Raw genomic sequence first — 26,374 nt, 5'->3', positions numbered from 1 at the left:
TCCTGCCCCCCCAAGAGACACACTGTAATGCATGATGTCATTTACTGTAAAACCCTTAAAAAAAATCTATCTGTCTACACTCTCCCATTCTCTCTTTCTCTCTCTCTGTCTCTCTCTCTGTCTCTCGCTCTGTCTCCCTCTCTCTCACTATCTCTCTATCTCTCTCTCTCTCTCTCTCTTTCTGTCTTGCTCTCTCTCTCTCTGTCTTGCTCTCTCTCTCTCTCTCTCATTCATTCTCCCTCTTTCTCTTTCTTTCATGCTCTCTCTCATTCTCTCTCTCTCTCCATTGTCTCTCTCTCTCATTCATTCTCTCTCTTTCTCTTTCTTTATTTCATTCTCTCTCTCATTCTTCTCTTTCTTTCATTCTCTCTCTGTTATCTCTCTCGCTCTTGCTCGCTCTCTATCGCTATCCCTCTCTCTCTCTCTCTCTCTCTCTCTCTCTCTCTCTCTCTCTCTCCCTCTCTCCAGGAGGCTCCTCAGGAGACTTACGGAGGCAGGAGTCAGCAGCAGGCCCCAGGGAATTCTGGGAAGGCCAACCAAGAGGACATGGGTCTGATCTCGCAGGACCGCCCCTCCAGCCTCCCGGTGAGTGACAGCTCTCCCAGCCAATCTCCACACATTATCCTTCTACTAAAGTGTCATATAGGAGTGTCACTTGAAAAAAGTCCCCTAATTTGAGAGGGTTAAATATGTAAAATATTGTAAACAATTGCAACCTGTGAAAGGATGAAATGAAAGGAAGAGGGGAAGAGAAAAGCACAGTGCACACACAGCCTGATGAAGGGATAAACACTCACTGCAACCTCTCCCCTTTCTCTTCCTTCCGTTTCCTCTGTGCTCCCTGAGCTGCCAGCGCGGAATTGGTGGAGAGCCCTGTCACTCATGGCTGGATCAGAGTTCCATGCTTTAATCAGACCTGCTGATTCCCTGTAGGCTTCTCTTCACCCTCAGTCTCTGAGGGCAGACCTAGATTTCACTGCTCATTTCAGATCTAATGCCCACATGAACACTACGCCAAGCTGTTGTGACTGGCACTGCCTACACAAGTAAAAAAGGGCACCTTAGATTAGGCTCTGCTACACTAAGTATCGTTAGAGCGGACCCCCCCCCCCCCCCCCATCTATTTCTCCATCCCTAGCTCATTAAGATAGGAATGATTAAGGGGGTGAGTGGAGGAGTAATTGAGGAGAGTGTGTAAGGCCAGGCAAAACAGGAGAGGAGATGAGGAGAGGAAAGGACAGGAGAGGAGAGAAGAGGAAAGGAGAGAGGAGGAGAGGAGAGAGGACAAGTGGAGAGAGGAGGAGAGAAGAGATTAAAGAAGAGAGGAGGAGAGGAGTGGATGAGAGGGGTGGAGAGAGGAGGTGAGGTGTACAAGGGGAGTATTCAGAGCTGTATTCTGCCTCATACACTCATTTGGTTTAATTAGAATGGGGCTTGGAAGTGCCCTCTCTGCTAGTCTTTAAGGTAGTCAATATGGAGGAAGTAGAACAGCACAAGGACCATCATACTCACATCTCTCCCTCTCTCTTCCTCTCTTTCAATCACTCCCTCTGTCTTTCTGTCCCTCTCATCTTCTGCTTTTCTCTCGTTCTCTCTTTTAACTGCCCCTCTTTACTGAGGCATAACCCTCTGCTGTCTCACTCTGTCACATGCTGCCCATTATACTTTTCTCTCTTCCACTCTCCCTTCATTCCCTCTCTCTGTCTCTGAACCAATATCAATTCAATTCAAATCAATTGAAGGGCTTTACTGGCATTGTCACGGTTGTCGTAAGAACGGGACCAAGGCGCAGCGTGTGTAGAGTTCCACATCTTTATTCCAAAGTGAAACTTCAAGCAAAAACAACTAAATCAAATAAACGAACAACTAAACGTGACTACGTGGTGCACAGGCACAAACACAAAACAATATCCCACAAACACAGGTCGGAAAAATAGCTACTTAAATATGATCCCCAATTAGAGACAACGATTACCAGCTGCCTCTAATTGGGAATCATACAAAACACCAACATAGAAAATATAAACTAGAACACAACATAGAAATATAAAATAGACAACCCCCTAGTCACGCCCTGACCTACTACACCATAGACAAACAAGGGCTCTCTATGGTCAGGGCGTGACAGGCATGGGAAACATATGTTTACATTGCCAAAGCAAGTGAAGTACAAAATAAACAAAAGTGAAATAAACAATAAAAATTGACAGTAAACATTACTCACAAAAGTTCCAAAAGAATAAAGATATTTCAAATGTCATATTATGTATATATATACAGTGTTATAACGATGTGCAAATAGTTAACGTACAAAAGGGAAAATAAATAAACATAAATGGGTTGTATTTACAATGGTGTTTGTTCTTCACTGGTTTCCCTTTTCTTGTGGCAACAGGTCACAAATATTGCTGCTGTGATGGTACACTGTAGTATTTCACCCAGTAGATATGGGAGTTTATTAAAAAAATATGAAATAATCAAATTCTTTGTGGGGTTGTGTAATCTGAGGGACATACAGTGGGGGAAAAAGTATTTGATCCCCTGCTGATTTTGTACGTTTGCCCACTGATAAAGAAATGATCAGTCTATAATTTTAATGGTAGGTTTATATGAACAGTGAGAGACAGAATAACAACAAAAAAATCCAGAAAAACGCATTTCAAAATTGTTATAAAATCATTTGCATTTTAATGAGGGAAATAAATATTTGACCCCACTGCAAAACATGACTTAGTACTTGGTGGCAAAACCCTTGTTGGCAATCACAGAGGTCAGATGTTTCTTGTAGTTGGCCACCAGGTTTGCACACATCTCAGGAGGGATTTTGTCCGACTCCTCTTTGCAGATCTTCTCCAAGTCATTAAGGTTTCGAGGTTGACGTTTGGCAACTCGAACCTTCAGCTCACTCCACAGATTTTCTATGGGATTAAGGTCTAGAGACTGGCTAGGCCACTCCAGGACCTTAATGTGCTTCTTCTTGAGCCACTCCTTTGTTGCCTTGGCCGTGTGTTTTGGGTCATTGTCATGCTGGAATACCCATCCACGGCCCATTTTCAATGCCCTGGCTGAGGGAAGGAGGTTCTCACCCAAGATTTGACAGTACATGGCCCTGTCAAATGATGCAGTGAAGTTGTCCTGTCCCCTTAGCAGAAAAACACCCCCAAAGCATAATGTTTCCACCTCCATGTTTGATGGTGGAGATGGTGTTCTTGGTGTCATAGGCAGCATTCCTCCTCCTCCAAACACGGCGAGTTGAGTTGATGCCAAAGAGCTCCATTTTGGTCTCATTTGACCACAACACGTTCACCAGTTGTCCTCTGAATCATTCAGATGTTCATTGACAAACTTCAGATGGGCATGTATATGTATTCTTGAGCAGGGGGACCTTGCGGGCGCTGCAGGATTTCAGTCCTTCACGGCGTAGTGTGTTACTAATTGTTTTCTTGGTGACTATGGTCCCAGCTGCCTTGAGATCATTGACAAGATCCTCCCGTGTAGTTCTGGGCTGATTCCTCACCGTTGTCATGATCATTGCAACTCCACGAGGTGAGATCTTGCATGGAGCCCCAGGCCGTGGGAGATTGACAGTTCTTTTGTGTTTCTTCCATTTGTGAATAATCGCACCAAATGTTGTCACCTTCTCACCAAGCTGCTTGGCGATGGTCTTGTAGCCCATTCCAGCCTTGTGTAGGTCTACAATCTTGTCCCTGACATCCTTGGAGAGCTCTTTGGTCTTGGCCATGGTGGAGAGTTTGGAATCTGATTGATTGATTGCTTCTGTGGACAGGTGTCTTTTATACAGGTAACAAGCTGCGGTTAGGAGCACTCCCTTTAAGAGTGTGCTCCTAATCTCAGGTCGTTACCTGTATAAAAGACACCTGGGAGCCAGACATCTTTCTGATTGAGAGGGGTCAAATATTTATTTCCCTCATTAAAATGCAAATCAATTTATAACATTTTTGACATGCATTTTTCTCTATATTTTTGTTGTTATTCTGTCTCTCACTGTTCAAATAAACCTAACATTAAAATTATAGACTGATCATTTCTTTGTCAGTGGGCAAATATACAAAATCAGCAGGGGATCAAATACTTTTTTCCCCCACTGTATGTGTCTCTGATATGGTCATACATTTAGCAGGAGGTTAGGAAGTGCATCGCCAGTGTGCACATTGCCTGTCTTTTGAGAGCCAGGTCTGCCTACGGCGGCCTTTCTCAATAGCAAGGCTATGCTCACTGCAAGTTAGTGCAAGTTTGATCACCACAGGGCATGTTGGAGAAGCATTTGATAGTCTTCAATATTGGCATTACTAGACAATTTAAAACCTTTTTTTATAAGAACATAATATATGGGATTAATTTTTAAGAAATGTAGCTTAATTAATTTGAAACCCTCAGGGTTTCCGTTAGGATGAAATCGGAAAATATAGCGCTGTACAACGTGGCGGTCGTGAGTATGCTACAGTACTAAGAGCATAAGAGGATTGGAGGATTCTACATTAATATCTAAGGGGCATACCATTTCCACACCCTAATTGTAGTGTAACCAATACCCAAATGGAGATTCAGTGATAATAAAAATCTCATTGATTTATCAAGACCAGTCCCCATGCTTGTTTCATAGCAGTGCGAAACGATGCTGAAATAGCTATTGCTTCAAATCCTATTGCTTCTAACTTCAATATGCTTTTTAAATAAATAAGGTTGGAACGGAAAATATGGCACTGCACAATGTGACGGTCGGGAATAGGCTATAGTACTGGGCTATTCAGCTAAAAAATCCCCATGTTGTGCGGGCACGTGGGAGACCAGGGTTCAATTTCCTGATGGGGAGGAAGGAGTAGGCTGGCCTTGTAAATAACTATTTGTTCTTAACTGACTTGCCTAGTTAAATGAAGGTTACACTAAGAGCATAATATTTCTGCACCCTGATTGTATAATTGTAGTCTAACCAAAGCCTAAACGGAGATTCAGTGAAAATAAAAATGTCATTGAATGTTGGTAGTTATTTGTTTTGATCCAAAGCCATGAATGTGTGAGTCACTCAGCTTTATGTAGGTGCCGGCTATATGACTGTGCCATCAACTTTATAATATATAATGATATTTTGGAGGTTATTTCAATTACAAAAAAACAAAAGTGAGCGATTGTAATCTGAATAAAGGACAAAATAATATTTGTAAAGGCCAAAACATTTATTTCTGTTTTTAGAGGGAGAGAAACGCTGGGCCAACTGTGCGCCACCCTATGGGACTCCCAGTCCTGGTCGGATGTGATACATAATAATAATAATAATAATACTTTTTGATGTATTATTTGTTATGTCTTTTCTGGTGGATAAAACTGAAATTGAAACCAATCACGGCCGGTTGTGATATAACCAACCTAACTAAGAAATACATTTGATGATAGAATTCTCCCCATACCCTCCGTCTAGACAAGTCTATTGTCCAGCTTCTTGATAATAGCCATAATGACACTGTACAACGTGACCGTGTGTGTTAGAAATAATATTTTCCAGGAAGCAACCATTTGTTTACCTTCATTAGACAACTTTGTTACAATATTTCTGTAATTCAGTGATATTTATTCCCATAGTAATTAGTAACTAAATAAACATCAGCATTTTGAAAGAGTATTTTTTATCATTATTTTATTAACGAAAGCATAAAGATGCTGATGAAAAAATACAGTATTGTACAGTATATGCTTTTACATTTCGATAATAAAGCATTTAAAACATTTTGAAGATATAAGCCACCTGCATTTCTTTATTAGGCTATAGCTGATCAGCATAACAGTCCGGGCGGCCCTTGCTGTGCCTGGTGAGCAGTTGGTCAAGTTCTATTGTCAGAAGAGGAATGGAAATGTCAGGGTGAACTGACGACTTGATGAACCTGCCAGGTATGTTGACTCTGACTGTCAGAGGTGGAATTCCAGAGCTCAAAGGAATTCCAACTCGTTCCTCACCCTCTTCATCGCGTCATTCTCCGCCTGATTCTCCACCAATGCCGCCTGGCTCTGGACCAATGCATCAGCGCTTGCCGTATCTCTACCCTCAGATAATGTGCACCTTCATCAGATGAGCAGAATGGTACCGCCCTGAGCCCCCATCGATTACAGTGGCCTATGATAGAAACAGTAGATCAATTAACCTCTCTAGGGTAGGGGGCAGTATTTGCACGGCCGGATAAAAAACGTACCCGATTTAATCTGGTTATTACTACTGCCCAGAAACTAGAATATGCATATAATTATTGGCTTTGGATAGAAAACACACTAAAGTTTCTAAAACTGTTTGAATGGTGTCTGTGAGTATAACAGAACTCATATGGCAGGCAAAAACCTGAGAAGATTCCTTACAGGAAGTGGCCTGTCTGACCATTTCTTGGGCTTCTACACTCTCTTTATTGAAAACTGAGGATCTCTGCTGTAACGTGACACTTCCTACGGCTCCCATAGGCTCTCAGCAGGCGGCAAACCGGTGAATGATGTCTTTGCAGGCCCTGGCTGAAAAACACAAGCGCATTTGGATAATGGTAGATCAGAGAACAATGAGACTGAGACGCGTGCACGAGGCGACACCATGTTTTTATTTTTTCGTCTTTGAACTAAAACAGGGTTTCCCGGTCGGAATATTATCGCTTTTTTACGAGAAAAATCGCATAAAAATTGATTTTAAACAGCGGTTGACATGCTTCGAAGTACGGTAATGGAATATTTAGAATTTTTTGGTCACGAAACGCGTCGGGCGCGTCACCCTTCGTCACCCTTCGGATAGTGTCTTGAACGCACGAACAAAACAGAGGATATTTGAACATAACTATGGATTATTTTGAACCAAACCAACATTTGTTATTGAAGTAGAAGTCCTGGGAGTGCATTCTGACGAAGAACAGCAAAGGTAATCAAATTTTTCTAATAGTAAATCGGAGTTTGGTGAGGGCCAAACTTGGTGGGTGTCTAAATAGCTAGCCCGTGATGGCTGGGCTATCTACTCAGAATATTGCAAAATGTGCTTTTGCCGAAAAGCTATTTTAAAATCGGACATAACGATTGCATAAAGGAGTTCTGTAGCTATAATTTTTTTAATAATTGTTATGTTTTTTGTGAACGTTTATCGTGAGTAATTTAGTAAATTCACCGGAAGTTTGCGGTGGGTATGCTAGTTCTGAACGTCACATGCTAATGTAAAAAGCTGGTTTTTGATATAAATATGAACTTGATTGAACAAAACATGCATGTATTGTATAACAGAATGTCCTAGGATTGTCATCTGATGAAGATCATCAAAGGTTAGTGCTACATTTAGCTGTGGTTTGGGTTTATGTGACATTATATGCTAGCTTGAAAAATGGGTGTCTGATTATTTCTGGCTGGGTACTCTGCTGACATAATCTAATGTTTTGCTTTCGTTGTAAAGCCTTTTTGAAATCGGACAGTGTGGTTAGATTAACGAGAGTCTTGTCTTTAAAATGGTGTAAAATAGTCAAATGTTTGAGAAATTGAAGTAATAGCATTTCTAAGGTATTTGAATAACGCGCCACAGGATTCCACTGGCTGTTACATAGGTGGGAGGTTAAGAATTAAAAGTGACTCCAAGACACAAATGCTGCGTACACATTTTAAGAATCTAGCTAAACTAACCGCTTTCTTGGCAACCATGGGTTTTTCGGTGCGGCCCGTTGTCCAGCCCTTTGTCCACTGATCTCCACGGATGGTTGTCGGCACGGCTGTATGCTCTGCAAAAACACATTCACGTTTTTAGTACACAATCATTTTTTTTTATTTTTTATTTTATTGAACCTTTATTTAATTATCGATGTTATTACACAGTGTGCCTACACATTGATAGGCTATATACATGTTTTTAAAGAAAATGCACTGATACCAAAATACCTTTAGTTTTGGTGACCCTCTCAGCTCCGGCTCATTTTCAAGTCCTCTCGATGTTACGGTCCTAACCCTGGAACGGGTAGCACCATGGAAAGAAGCTGACTTGATGAAAATGATGTCCATTTCGTCTGTTGTCTTTGGTCACAATGTCATATTTTCTTAGATTAACAGCTGGTTTTTGAATGGTAACTGTGTTAAGGGTGGAGTTTGGGGCGGGGTGAGGAGTACAGGAAAGGTGTGACTTTCACACCTACAGTAGCCGGGCTATAAAGAGTCTATTGTCCTGCTCATCTGACTACAAGTGTTTGAAAACCTGTTTTCAAAATACCACTAGCTGTCCATCACTGCGGTAATTAAAAACACAGCATCTTGTTTGGGATTTACAAATGTGTGCTTTTCATGTCATTTTTCGTTAAATCCAGTTCGGGTTTAAGTATAACTTTTGAGTGACATCTTTAGTGAGAGGTCTAATGCTTTAATATTTAATAATATCTACCCTCTGAATTCATATCTAGGGGGCATTTTTCGCACCATTATTAATTACATTGTTTTAGTTTGAACGCGTAGACTGGAACTCCTCCTCCCTTCCCCATGGGCTTGGTCCGTCTTCTGTGTGGGGCTCTGCGGCCCATCCCCTGCCCCCTGCCCTCGTGCCTTGAACCTCGCACGCCCACCGCTGTTTCAATGGATACAGCTGGAGAACTGCAAGGCAGTTCCATTGTGCGCCACTCGGAAGCCACGACCAATATGACCAATATATAAAGTCCTGCTAATAACAGGGTTAATAATATATCTGTGAGACTGTCCAACGGGCTTTTATATCATTCTAAATTAATAATAATAATAATCGCTTTGTTTAAAAAATAACAATATTTTGGAGATTATTTAGTTTTTAAATAACGTAAAATGAGCGAGAAAAAGGCCATTCTTGAACATGGGGTGAGACATTGTTACTAATTTGTAAATAAAGCCAGTTTGTATTTAGAATGATTTATTTCTGTTTTTAGAGGGAGAGATACCAAAAAACTACAGTAATCTCATGGATCTCCCAGTTGAGGAAGGCACTGAACCAGCATCTGTAGCAACACAGCATACACTGCAATGCACTTAGACCGCTGTACAATGTGACTGGTCGGGAGTAGGCTACAGTACTACAGAGACACTGTAGCAACTTGGGACCCAAAAGCATAATCAGTGCTCTAACTCCCCCTTGCGCTGGTCTGGAGCAATGATGTAATGATGCATGGTACCGTACTAAACCACAAATTACCTCTAAGTCCTGCAGCATAATCACAAAACTTTTATGGGAGCAACCACTGTACATAGTCAAAGCTTTCCTTAAGTTTGGGTCAGTCACAGTGGTCAGGTATTCTGTGTACTCTCTGTTTAGGGCCAAACAGCATTCTAGTTTGCTCAGTTTTTTGTTCATTCTTTCCAATCTGTCAAGTAATTATCTTTTTGTTTTCTCATGATTTGGTTGGGTCTAATTGTGTTGCTGTCCTGGAGCTCTGTGTGGTCTATTTGTTTTTCTGAACAGAGCCACAGGACCAGCTTGCTTAGGGGCTCTTCTCCAGGTTCATCTCTCTGTAGGTGATGGCTTTGTTATGGAAGGTTTGGGAATCACTTCCTTTTAGGTGGTTGTAGAATTGAACGGCTCTTTTATGGATTTTGATCATTAGCGGGTATCGGCCTATTTCTGCTCTGCATGCATTATTTGGTGTTTTACATTGTACACAGAGGATTTTTTGGCTGAATTCTGCATGCAGAGTCTCAATTTGGTGTTTGTCCCATTTTGTAAATTCTTGGTTTGGTGAGCGGACCCCAGACCTCATAACCATAAAGGGCAAAGGGTTCTATAACTGATTCAGGTACTTTTAGCCAGATCCTATTTGGTATGTCGAATTTTATGTTCCTTTTGATGGCATAGAAGGACCTTGTCTCTCAGATCGTTCACAACTTTGTGGAAGTTACTTGTGGCACTGATGTTTAGGCCGAGGTATGTATAGTTTTTTGTGTGCTCTAGGGCAACGGTGTCTAGATGGAATTTGTATTTGTTGTCCTGGCAACCGGACCTTTTTTGGAACACCATTATTTTTGTCTTACTGAGATTTACTGTCAGGGCCCAGGTCTGACAGAATCTGTGCAGAATATCTAGGTGCTGCTGTAGGCCCTCCATGGTTGGGAACAGAAGCACCATATCATCAGCAAACAGTAGACATTTGACTTCAGATTCTAATAGGGTGAGGCTGATTGCTGCAGACTGTTCTAGTGCCCTCGCCAATTCGTGTATATATATATATATATATATATATATATGTTGAAGAAGGTGGGGCTTAAGATGCATCCCTGTCTCACCCCACAGCCCTGTGGAAAGAAATGTGTGTTTTTTGCCATTTTTAACCACACACTTGTTGTTTGTGTACATGGATTTTATAATGTTGTATGTTTTCCCCCAACACCACTTTCCATCAATTGTATAGCAGACCCTCATGCCAAATTGAGTCAAAAAGCTTTTTTGAAATCAACAAAGCATGAGAAGACTTTGCCTTTGTTTTGTTTTGTTTGTTTGTCAATTAGGGTGTCCAGGGTGAATACGTGGTCTGTCGTACAGTAATTGGTAAAAAGCCAATTTGACCTTTACTCAGAACATTGTTTTCACTGAGGAAATGTACGAGTCTGCTGTTAATGATAATGCAGAGGATTTTCCAAGGCTGCTGTTGACACATATCGCACGGTAGTTATTGGGGTCAAATTTGTCTCCACTTTTGTGGATTGGGGTGATCAGTCCTTGTTTCCAAATATTGGGGAAGATGCCAGAGCTAAGGATGATGTTAAAGAGTTTAAGTAAAGCCAGATTGGAATTTTTTGTCTGTATATTTTATCTTTTCATTGAGGATACCATCAACACCACAGCCGTTTTTGGGTTGGATGGTTTGTATTTTGTCCTGTAGTTCTTTCAATGTAATTGGAGAATCCAGTGGGTTCTGGTAGTCTTTAATAGTTGATTCTAAGATGTATATTTGATCATGTATATGTTTTTGCTGTTTGTTCTTTGTTATAGGGCCAAAAAGATTAGAGAAGTGGTTTAGATAGCTCTTTGTGTTGTTGTTTGTCTAGAGTTTTCCAATTTTCCCAGAAGTGGTTAGAGTCTATGGATTCTTCAATTACATTGAGCTGATTTCTGACGTGCTGTTCCTTCTTTTTCCGTAGTGTATTTCTGTATTGTTTTAGTGATTCACCATAGTGAAGGCGTAGCCTCAGGTTTTCTTGGTCTCTATGTTTTTGGTTGGATAAGTTTCTCAATTTCTTTCTTAGGTTTCGCATTCTTCATCCAACATTTGTCATTGTTCTTAATTCTTTTCAGTTTTGTGTTTGAAAGTTTTAGATTTGATAGGGAAGCTGAAAGGTCAATTATACTGTTCAGGTCTTCTACTGCCAAGTTTACACTTACACCAACTACACATTCACTATTACATTGAAAAGATTTGTCCAGGAAGTTGTCTAAAAGGGATTGAATTTGTTGTTGCCTAATAGTTTTTTGGTAGGTTTTCCTTGTGCTTCGATGCCTCATTATTGAGTATTCCTCTGTTCAAGTAGACTGTGATTTTGCTGTGATCTGATAGCGGTGTCAGTGGACTGACTGTGAATGCTCTGAGAGACTCTGGATTGAGGTCAGTGATAAAGTAGGCTACAGTACTACTGCCAGTAGATGTGCTATAGGTGTACCTACCATAGGAGTCCCCTCGAACCCTCGAAGCCTACCATTGACTATGTACATACCCAGCGTGCGGCAGAGCTGCAAGAGTTGTGACCCGTTTTTGTTGGTTATGTTGCCGTAGTTGTGGCTCGGGGGGCATATGGGGGAGGGAATGCTTTCTGTCTCTATCGCTCTCCCTTTCTCTCTGCCATTCCCTTGCTCTCTAAACATTGTCCCTCTATTTCTATCTCTTCCAGCATTCCCCCTCTCCATCCATCCCTCCCTCCCTGTCACGCCCTGACCATAGAGAGCCTTTTTATTCTCTATGTTGGTTAGGTCAGGGTGTGACTAGGGTGGGTAATCTAGGTTGTTCTATTTCTATGTTGGCCTAGTATGGTTCCCAATCAGAGGCAGCTGTTTATCGTTGTCTCTGATTGGGGATCATATTTAGGTAGCCATTTCCCCACAGTTTTTTGTGGGATCTTGTTTTTAGTTAGTGGATGTAGCACCTCTGTCGTCACGGTTCGTTGTTTGTTTCTTTTTGTTGTTGGTAAGTTTCAGTAATAAATTATGTGGAACTCAGAACACACTGCGCCTTGGTCCGTCTCTCCACACAACCGTGACACTCCCTGTCATCTCGATGTCTCTGAACCTCCATCATGAAAGGTTTTTTTTGTAAATGAGAGATTGCATTGATGTGTTAGTGTGTGTTTCCAGAGTGGCTCAGTCTCAGCCCCCACTACACATCACGGCTACACTTCACAACTACACATCACCACTACACGTCACAACTACACATCACCACTACACGTCACAACTACACATCACCACTACACATCACCGCTACACTTCACAACTACACGTCACAACTACACGTCACCACTACACATCACCGCTACACATCACCGCTATACTTCACAACTACACATCACCACTACACATCACCACTACATGTCACAACTACACGTCACCACTACACATCACCACTAAACTACCAGGCATATCACATCTCATCGTTTGACATGCTTTAATCCCATGGCTGCTTCGGGACCTTGATTATTCTGGATCATTTCCAACCGTACAAAAATATAGACTGGATTCTGTTTGTTGGTGTATTTTGTTTCTAGAATGCCCAGGCGTTCCCTCTTTGCCAGTGTGTGTGTGTATGTGTGTGTGTGTGTGTGTGTGTGTGTCAGGAGGCAGCCAGAACCATTTTTCTCTTGTCTGTTTGATGTTGGGTCTGAAGCTCCTGTCATCTCCCTACTGGAGGAACGGAGGGTTGGGGAACTGGCATGTTATTGTTCTGATTGTGCTGGGTGCGTGCACACTGCGGAACCCTTTGGAGTTGGACTCAAACATGGGAATTACCTTAATGATACCTCAATGATATCATTAACCTGTTGGGGCTAGGGGGCAGTATTTTCACGGCTGGATAAAAAAACGTACCCGATTTAATCTGGTTACTAATCCTACCCAGTAACTAGAATATGCATATACTTATTATATATGGATAGAAAACACCCTAAAGTTTCTAAAACTGTTTGAATGGTGTCTGTGAGTATAACAGAACTCATTTGGCAGGCAAAACCCTGAGACATTTTCTGACAGGAAGTGGATACCTGATGTGTTGAATTACCTTTAAGCCTATGCCTTTGAAACACACAGGGGTTGATTAATGTTTTGGCACTTCCTATTGCTTCCACTAGATGTCACCAGCCTTTACAAAGTGTTTTGAGTCTTTTACTGTGAGATCTGACCGAACAAGAGCCATGGAACGGTGATGGCCGATTAGACTCTGGCGCGCGAGTTCATGTTGGGTACCCTCGTTCCAATACTTTATAAAAGAGAATGCATTCGTCCACCTTGAATATTATTCATGTTCTGGTTAAAAAAGGCCCTAATGATTTATGCTATACAACGTTTGACATGTTTGAACGAACGTAAATATATTTTTTCCCCTCGTTCATGAAGTGAAGTCCGGCGGGCTTAGATCATGTGCTAACAAGACGGAGATTTTTGGACATAAATGATGAGCTTTTTTTAACAAAACTACATTCGTTATGGACCTGTGATACCTGGAAGTGACATCTGATGAAGAGAATCAAAGGTAATGGATTATTTACATAGTATTTTCGATTTTAGATCTCCCCAACATGGCGGCTAGTCTGTATCGCAACGCGTATTTTTCTGGGCGCAGTGCTCAGATTATTGCAAAGTGTGATTTCCCAGTAAGGTTATTTTTAAATCTGGCAAGTTGATTGCGTTCAAGAGATGTAAATCTATAATTCTTTAAATGACAATATAATATTTTACCAATGTTTTCTAATTTTAATTATTTAATTTGTGGTGCTGACTTGACTGCCGGTTATTGGAGGGAAACGATTTCCTCAACATCAATGCCATAGTAAAACGCTGTTTTTGGATATAAATATGAACTTGATAGAACTAAAAATGCATGCATTGTCTAACATAATGTCCTAGGTGTGTCATCTGATGGAGATTGTAAAAGGTTAGTGCATCATTTTAGCTGGTTTTATGGTTTTGGTGACCCTGTCTTTGAATTGACAAAACATTACACACAGCTATTGTCAATGTACTCTCCTAACATAATCTAACTTTATGCTTTCGCCGTAAAACCTTTTTGAAATCGGACAACGTGGTTAGATTAAGGAGATGTTTATCTTTCAAAGGGTGTAAGATAGTTGTATGTTTGAAAAATTTGAATTTTGACATTTATTTGGTTTCAAATTTGCCGCTCTTGAAATGCACCTGCTGTTGATGGAGTGCATCACGGGGGGGACGCTAGCGTCCCACCTAGCCCATAGAGGTTAACTACCAGTGGTTGTTGGTTTCTCCAGTTTGTGCCGCTTCCAGACCTGACACTTGAGTCTGGGCTCCAGTGAAACCCATTCTTCAAGTCTAGTCTGGGATTTCACTCTGCCTACTTGCCGTTTCAGTCAGTACATGTTGCCCTGCTCTCCTCTCCTCCACTGACAGCGAGCGAAGCAGTCAGCCTTCTCTGTTCTCTGACTGGGAGTGGAGGGGTAACCATGTGGGAGAGAGAAAATGGGGACAGGGAGAGGTGAGGCAGAAGTGGGCTCTGATGCCTTTGAATCACAAGATGTCATGAATGTGAAGTTCAAATCTTAGATAGTGTTAGTCACACACAGACACAAAACTCCCTCCTTCCACATTCCACACATACATGTTGGTGTGATACCCCGACTGTGGTGGTCTCAGACATTCATGGAACAAAATAATAAAAACAGAATTACCTCTCGCTCTCCAATTCCCTTTCTCGCTCTCTCGCTCTCTCTCCCTCCTTCCCTCTCTCTCCTCTGTTTTCCCCACATCGTCAGGGCTGCACTGGAGTGGGTAAAGAGCTTCAAGTTCTTCTGTGTCCAAATCACTAAGGACTTAAAATGGCCCACACGCTCAGTCATGAAGAAGGCGCGACAGCACCTCTTCCCCCTCAGGACGCCTAAAAGGTTTGGCATTGGCTGTCAAATCCTCAAAAAGTTCTACAGCTGCACCATTGAGAGCATCTTGACTGGCTGCATCACCGCTTGGTATGGCAACTGTACTGCCCTCGATCGCATGGTGCTACATCACTGGGGCTGAGCTCCCTCCCATCCAGGACCTCTATATCTGGCAGTGTGAAAGGAAGGCCTGGAAAATCGTTAAAGACTTCAGCCACCCAAAACATAGACTGTTCTCTCTGCTTCCGCAAGGCAAGTGGTACCGGTGCATCAAGTCTGACACCAACAGGCTCGAGAACGGATTCTATCCCCAAGACATAAGATTGCTAAATAGCTAACAAAATGGATCCACGAACTATCTGAGTTGACCCTTGTATTTTATTTATATTTTTGCACTGTCTCTATGCACACTGACAGGACTTTACACACTCACGCACGTTGACACTCCAACATACACACACACACACACACACACACACACACACACACACACACACACACACACACACACACACACACACACACACACACACACACACACACCACACACACACACACACACACACACACACACGCGCACTCACTCACTTCATTTTCTCACACACACATAACATGCACAAACATTTATACTGACTCTACACACACGCACACAAGCTCACATAAAATCATCCTATACACTGCTGCTACTCCGTTTATCATATATCCTGATGCCTGGTCACCTTACCCCTAAACACATCTACCTCTATCACTCCAGTAGCCCTGCACATTGTAAATATGGTATTGTAACTGACCCTGTATATAGTATGCTTACTTCTTATTACATTTTTTCACACACGCACGCACGCACACGCACGCACACACACTTTATTTTCAGAGTGAGGGAAAAGGGAAACAGAGAGGGATGAACCTGGTTAATCAAACACAGCTCAGCTCCAATGGCACCTCTCTACTGCCACTCACACCAGGGGAGAGGAGAGGTGGAGAGGAGGAGTGGAGCAGAGAGGAGAGGAGGGGGAAGAGGGGCAGAGGAGCTGAGGAGGAGTGGAAAGGAGAGGGGAAGAGAGGAGAGGTGAAGAGGAGGAGTGGAAAGGAGCAGAGCAGCGCGGAGAGGAGAGTGAAGAGGGGGAGAGGAGCGGAGGAGGAGTGGAAAGGAGAGGGGAAGAGAGGAGTGGTGGAGAGGAGGGGGAAGAGGGGGAGAGGAGCGGAGGAGGAGTGGAAAGGAGAGGGGAAGAGAGGAGAGGGGGAGAGGAGGAGGAGAGGGGAAGAGAGGAGAGGGAGAGAAGAGGGGGAAAGGAACAGAGGAGAGGGGGAGAGGAAAGCAGTGGGGTAAGGGAGGAGGGGGGAGGTAGGGAGGGAGGAGAATAGTGGACTGTAACACCCACTCAGATCACGGAGAATAGACTTAAAGAAGAGAGAGAGAAAAAAAGGGGAGAAAGAAAGAGTGAGAAAAAGTGTGTGTGTGTGTCTGTGTGTGTGTGTGTGTGTGTGTGTGTGTGTGTGTGTGTGTGTGTGTGTGTGTGTGTGTGTGTGTGTGTGTGTGTGTGTGTGTGTGTGTGTGTGTGTGTGTGTGTGTGTGTGTCTGTGTGTGTGCACACGTGTGTATGTGTGTAAGAGGGTTTTAATGTTAAAGTGGGGCCCATATTGACAACGTGCATGCCCCGCCCGCCAGAGGATCTGTCTTTTTTCAGCCATCTATTTCCTGTGTTTGAGGTGTGCAAAATCCACTTGTCACTTAAATCTCGCTGGATTGATTGCTTTCATTTTACTACTGGGACTCTTCCCTGCTCTTTCTTGTGCCTGTCATTTTTTCCCGTTAACATTATGACCACGGAAATGTTTGTAATGACCTGTTAAACACACCCCGGTAATGGCTGAAATGGTCTCAGTGGAATACATTGTCTTTCCATTTACACTGAAGAAAAATATAAACGCAACAATTTCAAAGATTTTACTGAATTACAGTTCATATAACAAAATCAGTCAATTTAAGTAAGTTCCTTAGGCCCTGATCTATGGATTTAACATGACTGGGAATACAGATATGCATCTGTTGGTCACAGATACCTTTAAAAAAAAAGGTAGGGGCTTGGATCAGAAAACCAGTCCGTATCTGGTGTGACCACCATTTGCCTCATGCAGCGCAATACATCCCCTTCGCATAGAGTTGATTGGATTGTTGTCCCACTCCTCTTCAATGGCTGTGCAAAGATGCTGGATATTGGCAGGAACTGGAACACTGTCATACACGTCGACCACGTCTGGTGAGTATGCAGGCCATGGAAGAACATTTTCACCTTCTAGGAATTGTCTATAAATCCTTGCGATGTGGGGCCGTGTATTATCATGCTGAAACATGAGGTGATGGCGGCGGATGAATGGCACGACAATGGGCCTCAGGATGTTGTCACAGTATCTCTGTTCATTTAAATTGCCATTGATAACATGCAATTGTGTTCATTGTCCGTAGCTTATGCCTGCCCAAACCATAACCCCACCTCCACCATGGGGCACTCTGTTCATAACATTGGCATAAGCAATCCGCTCGCCCACGCAACGCCATACGCCATCTGCCCGGTACAGTTGAAACATTAATTTGTGAAGAGCACACTTCTCCAGCATACCAGTGGACATTGAAGGTGAGCATTTGCCCACTGAAGTCTGTTACAACGTCGAACTGCAGTCAGGTCAAGACCCTGCTGAGGAAAATAGCATGCAGATCAGCTTCCCTGGGACGGTTTCTGACAGTTTGTGCGGAAATGTTTCGGTTGTGCAGTTTCATCATTGTAGCCTATCCTTCTCCTTTAACTTTTAATTCCGTCTATTGAATTCCATCTTCCATTGATTAGATATCTCCTAACATTTGCCACACATGAAGCAAGGCTCTATGACTGTAGCCTACTGCCGCTTTGGTGGCTTATGATTGGCCAACAACAAGCTATACGCGACACGCTCCACTCCTGTAAAAAGCAAGATCAGCAGCATAAATGATCACATCTCTCTTTCTCTCTCTCTCTCTCTCTCTCTCTCTCTCTCTCTCTCTCTCTCTCTCTCTCTCTCTCTCTCTCTCTCTCTCTCTCTCTCTCTCTACGGCAGCAGTCGCATTCGGATCTGTAAGGGCCCTTCTGGACAAGTTAGTTAAAACTACACATACCCGAGACTAGAGGTCAACCGATAATGATTTTTCAATACCGATACCGATTATTGGGGGACCAAAAAAAGCCGATACCGATTAATCGGCCGATTTTTATATATATATTTGTAATAATGACAATTACAACAATACTGAATGAACACTTATTTTAACTTAATATAATACATCAATAAAATCTATTTAGTCTCAAATAAATAATGAAACATGTTCAATTTGGTTTAAATAATGCAAAAACAAAGTGTTGGAGAAGAATGTAAAAGTGCAATATGTGCCATGTAAAAAAGCTAACGTTTAAGTTCCTTGCTGAGAACATATGAAAGCTGCAACGACAGTGCTTTTGTCGCGAATGCGCTTGTTAAATCACCCATTTGGCAAAGTAGGCTGTGATTCAATGATAAATTAACAGGCACCGCATCGATTATATGCAACGCAGAACAAGCTAGATAAACTAGTAATGTCATCAACCATATGTAGTTAACTAGTGATTATGTTAAGATTGATAGTTTTTTTTATAAGATACGTTTAATGCTAGCTAGCACCTTACCTTGGCTTCTTGCTGCACTCGTATAACAGGTAGTCAGCCTGCCACGCAGTCTCCTCGTGGAGCGCAATGTAATCGGCCATAATCGGTGTCCAAAAATGCCGATTACGGATTATTATGAAAACTTTAAATCGGCCATAATTAATCGACCATTCCGATTAATCGGTCGACCTCTACCCGAGACCTGTGACAATCATATCAGATGAGATCCGACCTGGACCTGTGACATTTAGAATTCTGGGTCCCAGATCGGGTCTGGGTTATTCGGGTACAGGTGGATCTGTGAAGACCTCTAGTAGACAGAGTATCTTGTGGTTGCAGCTCTGTTCCACCCATTTATCTTATTGTATTCATATATGTAAATACACTGGGTGTATTTATGCAAATGAGGCACGTGTCATTTTATTTATTTGAGCACAAAATAAAAATGTCATACCTAATGCAATTTGGAAATATATAAATGCTATTTTACAATGAATTGAATACCTGAATTCCCACTAAAATCCCTGAACTCCATTCGTTATTTGTAAGTGCCTGTAAAATGTTGTATGTACTAAAACTTAGTCAATGTCTGATGGATTTAAAAAATGAAAAATGCAGTATCACACACACACACACACACACACACACACACACACACACACACACACACACACACACACACACACACACACACACACACACACACACACACACACACACACACACACACACACACACACACAAGAAAACAGGAGAACAAGTGAAGCATCAACCCCCTTGAAGCTGGTATGGCAGCAGTGTGTGTATTTCACTTCACTACAGTACAGGGACATACTGACCCTACGACTCAGATAACAGGCCATGTTCACAGTTACTGCCTTTGCCTGTGTTGGGGATCGCAGATGAGATGGCTGGGTGTGGGGTGGAGTCACTGTGGTTTTGGTGTTTGGCGTAGTGTGTAGGTTACTGGTGTTTTGAGTGTACTGAGATGTTGTGTGAAGGTTAGTAAGGTGTTGTTAGTGCGTTAATGCACTGTTACCTGCCTGTTTTCTGTATATCAGCTCTTCCTCTGCAGAGCTTCATCAGAAGGACACAGAGATGTGGAACATGAGGAGAGCTGTGTGTGTGTTTGTTTCTATGTTTGTAGTTTATGTGTTTGTGTGTGTGTGTGTATGTGTGTGTGTGTGTGCATGTGCCAGCTCGTTTTTGTGTGTATGTGAGTGAGAGAGATAAAGAGAGAGGCAGAGGGGGGAAAGTACCCACACTTCCCCTCTCCTCTCTCCTCTTTCCCCTCTCCTCTCTACTCTCTCTCCTATACTCTCTCCCCTCTCCTCTCTCCCCTCTCCTCTCCTCTCTACTCTCTCCCCTCTACTCTCTCCCCTCTCCTCTCTACTATCTCCCCTCTCCTCTCTACTATCTCCCCTCTCTTCTCTCCTCTCTCCCCTCTCTTCTCTCTTCTCTCCTCTCTCCTCTCTCCTCTCGCACCTCTCCCCTCTCTCCTCTCCTCTCTCCTCTCTCCTCTCACCTCTCACCTCTCACCTCTCCTCTCTCCCCTCTCCTCACTCCTCTCTCCTGGGTCCTTAAGCAGGGAATAGCAGGCTATGTCCAAAGGCACCACTGATATCCTCTCTGGTCTGATTATAGATACTATACTGCTGCCTGGAACAGTAAATATAGCTACTATATACACTGAACACCTTCCTAACATTGAGTTGCCCTTGTTGGGGCATGGACTCTACAAGGTGTTGAAAGTGTTCCACAAGGATGCTGGCCCATGTTAGCTTCAAGTTGGCTGGATGTTGGCCTCCCGAGTGGCGCAGTGGTGTAAGTAGCTGTGCCACTAGAGATTCTGGGTTCGAGTCCAGGCTCTGACGCGACCGGGAGAGCCATGGGGCGGCACACAATTGGCCCAGCGTCGTCCGAGTTAGGGGTTTGGCTGGCAGGGATGTCCTTGTCCCATCGCACACTAGCGACTCCTGTGGCGGGCCGGGCGCAGTGCACACTGGCATGGATGCCAGTTGTATGGTGTTTCCTATGACACATTGGTGCGGCTGGCTTCCAGGTTAAGTGGGGATTTTGTCAAGAAGCAGTGCGGCTTGGTTGGGTTGTGTTTCGGAGGACGTGCTGTTCTCGACCTGGTTGGGTTGTGTTTCGGAGGACACACATGTCTCTCGACCTGGTTGGGTTGTGTTTCGGAGGACTCACGGCTCTCGACCTGGTTGGGTTGTGTTTCGGAGGACGCACGGCTCTCGACCTGGTTGGGTTGTGTTTCGGAGGACGCACGGCTCTCGACCTGGTTGGGTTGTGTTTCGGAGGACGCACGGCTCTCGACCTGGTTGGGTTGTGTTTCGGAGGACGCACGGCTCTCGACCTGGTTGGGTTGTGTTTCGGAGGACGCACGGCTCTTGACCTGGTTGGGTTGTGTTTCGGAGGACGCACGGCTCTCGACCTGGTTGGGTTGTGTTTCGGAGGACACACGGCTCTCGACCTGGTTGGGTTGTGTTTCGGAGGACGCACGGCTCTCGACCTGGTTGGGTTGTGTTTCGGAGGACACACGGCTCTCGACCTGGTTGGGTTGTGTTTCGGAGGACGCACGGCTCTCGACCTGGTTGGGTTGTGTTTCGGAGGACGCACGGCTCTTGACCTGGTTGGGTTGTGTTTCGGAGGACACACGGCTCTCGACCTGGTTGGGTTGTGTTTCGGAGGACGCACGGCCTGCTCCCGAGTTCATACGGGAGTTGCAGAGATGAGACAAGACTGTAACTACCAATTGGATACCACGAAATTGGGGTAAAATGTTATAAATAAAAGTTGGCTGGATGTCTTTTGGGTGGTGGACCATTCTTGATACACACAAGAAACTGTTAAGTGTGAAAAACCCAGCAGCGCTGCAGTTCGTGACACACTCAAACTGGTGCACCTACTACCATATCTCGTTCAAATGCACTTAAATATTTTGTCTTGCCCATTCAAACTCTGACTGGCACACATACACAATCCATGTCTCAAATGTCTCAAGGCTTAAAAATACTTCTTTAACCTGTCTCCTCCCCTTCATCTACACTAGTTAAAGTAGATTTAACATGTGACATCAATAAGGGATCATAGCTTTCACCTGGATTCACCTGGTCAGTCATGGAAATACAATACTCAGTGTATATAGCTGTCACTGAACACACAGTACAGGAGAAAGAGGGAGAGAGAGAGAAAAAGGGATGGAGAGAAGAGAAAAAGATAGGCAAAGAAAGAGAGAGATAGTGGAGAGAGAGAGAGGAAGAGAGACATGAGAGAGGCAGACGAGAGAGGAAGATAGTGAGTAGAGGGGAAAGAACACACCATTCTCCCTCTCTTCCTCTCCTCTGCTCTGTTCTCCCCCAGTTGAGTGAGTGGAGTGGTTCGGTCCACCTCCCACCAGGAAAGCTAGCAGAGTGTTTCGATCCACCTCTCCTCCATTCTCCCCCCAGGAGTGGTTTGATCCACATCGTGACCTTCCTGGATATTTTTATAATTCATCATCAGCTGCCTGCCAGCTCGCGCCCGCACCGGAATATTCTCACCACTCCCTCTGGCTGTTGGAAGTCTGAAATAACATATGTTTTTGAAGTTGGGCGCACTTGTTAGCGTTGCTATAGTGACAGGGACGTGGATTGGGGACTAGTGGCGTCCTCGGGAGGAAGGATATGCATGAGGCAGGCAGTGAATTGTCCTGATCGTATTATTGTGATATTATTACCATCTCATAAGAGCCTAGTGTTACTTGTTGGGTTATTAGTGGTTGACAACATTTGTCTTCCCCCGCGCGGGCGCTTCCTGCCTGACATTCTCCATTAAATCTATTTAGCTCAGTATCCGACGTCTGAATGTCATTTTGAAGATACAAATCTTAGTTATGTTGTTTTATTGGTTTGGAACATGTGTGACTGGTGGTATGTGTAATCACACACACACACACACACACACACACACACACACACACACACACACACACACACACACACACACACACACACACACACACACACACACACAAAACACACACACACACACACACACACACACACACCCTCAGACTAACACACAGAGTCATAATCAGTTTCCAGTATCCTCATCTCAAAAGCTGAGTGGATTGTTTGAGCTCCTAATATTCCACTGACTAACGGAATGTTAATGTCTTTTGTTGGGCTGGTGATGCAAAGGGGCAGGTGGCTGGAGAAATGGTGAGGGCTGTGGTGGCGGGCCGGAGGTTGGGCAAAGTCCTAGTATTAAAGGCCCCCAATGGAGAGAGAAAGCCCCTTATTAAGAGAGAAAAAGAGAGAGAAGGAAATAAAAGTGGAAATGCTCCACCAAATTTGTTCGGTTTGCGCCTGTAATTAATCATAAGAGCATGTGACAGAGAGAGGGAGAAAGCGAGTGATGTGGTAGAGATGGAGGGGGAGGAGGGGAAAAGGAGAGGGTCTGGGGGGTGAAAATAATGTCCCATTAATGCAAAGCTTGTGAAGGGCCCGGCGCCAATCTCCATTTCCCCAAAGTCTCAGCATTCTACATTTTTCATGAACACTGAGCGGGAATTAGCAACGGATTTCTGCTGCAAATCACTTCTCGTGGTCTGGGGCAATGGAGAGAGGAGAGAGAGAGAGAGGAAGGGGTAGAGAAAGAGTAAGAGGGACAGTGAGGAAGAAGAGAGAGCTGGGTGAAGGGAGAGATGCTCTTAGAGGTGGCTGGTGAGGTTTGGTATGGTGGGGGTATAGGGGGGATTTTCTCTAGCCCCTTCCCATACAGAGAGTCTGCCCCGCAGTGGTCCACCAGTGGCTGTGCAGCTGTGGCTCCCCTGTCAATCACCAGGCAGTGCATTATGGGGGTTTAGCTACAGTTCACTAGACAAAATTATTGGAGCTATTTTATTTCTCAGACCACACACTGAATACTGGGTTTTTGAGGGGAACATGAAGGTGTGCTGCAAGCACCCAGATGTTTTGGGCTGCTTGATGTTTCTCACACAGTTTACTTCACAGCAACGTTACAGTACTGCTCTGTGCCACTTTCTCAGCAGTTTTCTACAATGCTCTCTGTACAGGAATTGATTCTGTATCACACCTGATAACTGTAACATGTCAACCAAGAAAAGGTGTGTGTGTGTGTAATCCAATCCTGAGACACCCCCCTACCCCACTGCCCAGCACATACACACAGACACACACACTCGCTGTCACAGACACACCACCAGTAGCATTAATGCATATTCTCACTGCTGCTTCCCTCCTATAATGCAACAATACATGATATGGTATCGAGCTTTAGAAAACAGCATGTTTAAATCTTTTAAGAAGCATTTAATTATCCTCCGACCATGATTGTCTACGCCTGCAGCCTCCGCCGCTGTACAGCATGCACACAGAACACGCGCACCGCACGGCCTGCTGGGACGGCCACCACAGTATGGACCCACAGTAGGCTTACAAGAGTAGATTTATATTAATATAGCCAACTCCTGTGTCCCCAGAATCTACTCGTATCTATTGGACTGCTGAATGCTTTTCTCTGAAGCTTTTTCACCCCTTTCAGTCTGTTTCCATGTGCTTGATGTTTGAAATGATGTCTGTAAAGGGCCAATTAAAGCACACTCATCGGCTGTCACCACGACAGACGCTGACAGGACAGGGACTGTCACCAGCAGCATGGGGTGTGTGACTCAGAGCTTTTCCTTCACAGCCTCTCCTGACCTTTGGAGTGTGACCATATCCAACCAGCTCTTGTTGGGTAGCCACCCAAGCATAAGGTCCCTCTTCTCCCCTCCTCCCCTCTCAGTTTGACCTCTGACCCCAATATCCTCCAGACAGGGTCTATGGTGGAGGAATGGGTCTGAGTCTGTTATTATGGCTGCTGTCTATCTGTCTATATTACCCTCTCAGACACTGTGTGCTGATTGATGTGGAGATTGGATGTGGTGTAGTCTCAACAGCACCACACACACACACACACACACACACACACACACACACACACACACACACACACACACACACACACACACACACACACACACACACACACATCGTGGTATGACCTCGTCCCTCCATTGTTTCCCGTGCCTGCTGAGCTGAGCCATTCCACCCTGATGGAAATCTCCTGTGAGCTCCTTGTCTCAGCGTAATTCCAGCCGGCTGATACAATTTGATTTGGGCCAGATTACAACTGTTTTGCTGGCTGCTGTATATTGCAGCTTTATAGGCAATAAGTCTGAGGTCCTGGCGGTGTGTACAGAGCCCATGATTGGCCCTGTAATCTGGTCTCCTGCTAGCCACAGTTATTAGATCCATTCAGGTGCTGCTGCTTCTGCTGCTCTGGCCTTCATAGACACAAGTGTTATTACCAACAAGACCCGACGCTGGACTGGAGTCTAGTCAACTAGCCTGTGTGTATGTCTCTGTGTGTTTTAGTGTGTGGGTCAATGCATGTGTGTATGTCTCCTGTGCGTGTGGATGCGGACAGCATGTATGAGTGTGCAGCAGTCTTATATGAAGACCCGTTCAGATATGTTTCATGGTTTTTGTTTCACTACAAAGCCTGGTCCTAAGAGCAGCGGTTCAGCTCCAGGCAGACAGACTGAATAGTTTTAATCCAACGTTGGACATTATGTAACAACCAAGACACGTGACTCACACTGTTACACTGATGGACACATCCTCTCTGAGAGAAAAGAGTAAGGGAGGGGAGGGAGGGGGGCTAGGGAAGGAAGGAGAGGGGGAGGACAGGGGAGGAGAGGTGTGTGGTGTGTTATAGCTTTCAACCATGGATGACAGAGAGTTCATCTAGTTTTATTTGGTATTTGGGGATTTCAAATGATTCACAATATTGTTCTTTAACAGCAAGATATTCTATTGTCTATACTGCTCTGTCAGTTTTAAATGTTCTATTACCTGTTGCTCTTGCTGTCTGTCTTTTATTAAACTGACCATCTATTCAATCAGGGGACAGGCCAGGGACAAACAACCAATGGCGTGTTGTGTTGTTAGCGAGCTAGACGTCCTCTCCCAGGTGACTTTCCCAGGTGATGGTTATTGTTCTCTCTGCATTGTTGGGAAGGACTCGTATGTAAGCATTTCACTGTTAGTCTACACCTGTTGTTTACCAAGCATGTGACAAATGCAATTTTTATTTGATTTTTGTTTGATTTGATTTGGCAGGTTTATACCCAGACAGACGCTGTCTTGCTCTACTGTGTCCTGTATTTTACAGACCACTTCTATCACAGTCACCTCTCTGTCTGAAGAGAGAGAGAAAGAGAGAGAGAGAAAGAGAGAGACAGAGAGGGAGAGAGGGAGGGCGAGAGAAAGAGAAGAATGACTGATGGACTGTTCTTCACTAGTCTTTCCTTTCAGTGTCTCTTTTCTTTCTCTGTACTTCCTTTCTCCTCTGTCCTTATTCTGTCTCTTTCTCCTCTGTCCTTATTCTGTCTCCTTTCTCCTCTGTCCTTATTCTTTCTCCTTTCTCCTCTGTCCTTATTCTGTCTCCTTTCTCCTCTGTCCTTATTCTGTCTCTTTCTCCTCTGTCCTTATTCTGTCTCCTTTCTCCTCTGTCCTTATTCTGTCTCTTTCTCCTCTGTCCTTATTCTGTCTCCTTTCTCCTCT

The 26,374-nt window shown here is 43.9% G+C and overlaps 1 protein-coding gene across 1 annotated transcript in view; it reads left to right on the top strand.

The window, feature by feature from the left end:
- Positions 1-466: 466 nt before the first annotated feature.
- LOC106575065 (AT-rich interactive domain-containing protein 1B) overlaps positions 467-26,374 on the top strand; it is a 196,546-nt gene continuing 170,638 nt past the window's right edge. The window contains exon 1 of the mRNA XM_082971199.1: positions 467-585. Coding sequence (XP_082827325.1) covers positions 547-585 — 39 coding nt within the window. The 5' untranslated portion in view covers positions 467-546. The remainder of the gene's footprint in view (positions 586-26,374) is intronic.

This window comes from Salmo salar, chromosome 01, assembly GCF_965601325.2.
Source record: "Salmo salar chromosome 01, fSalSal1, whole genome shotgun sequence".
NCBI classification, from domain to species: domain Eukaryota; kingdom Metazoa; phylum Chordata; class Actinopteri; order Salmoniformes; family Salmonidae; genus Salmo; species Salmo salar.
The sequence above is the reverse complement of the archived record's forward strand: the minus strand, read 5'-3'. Positions and strand labels throughout refer to the sequence as shown.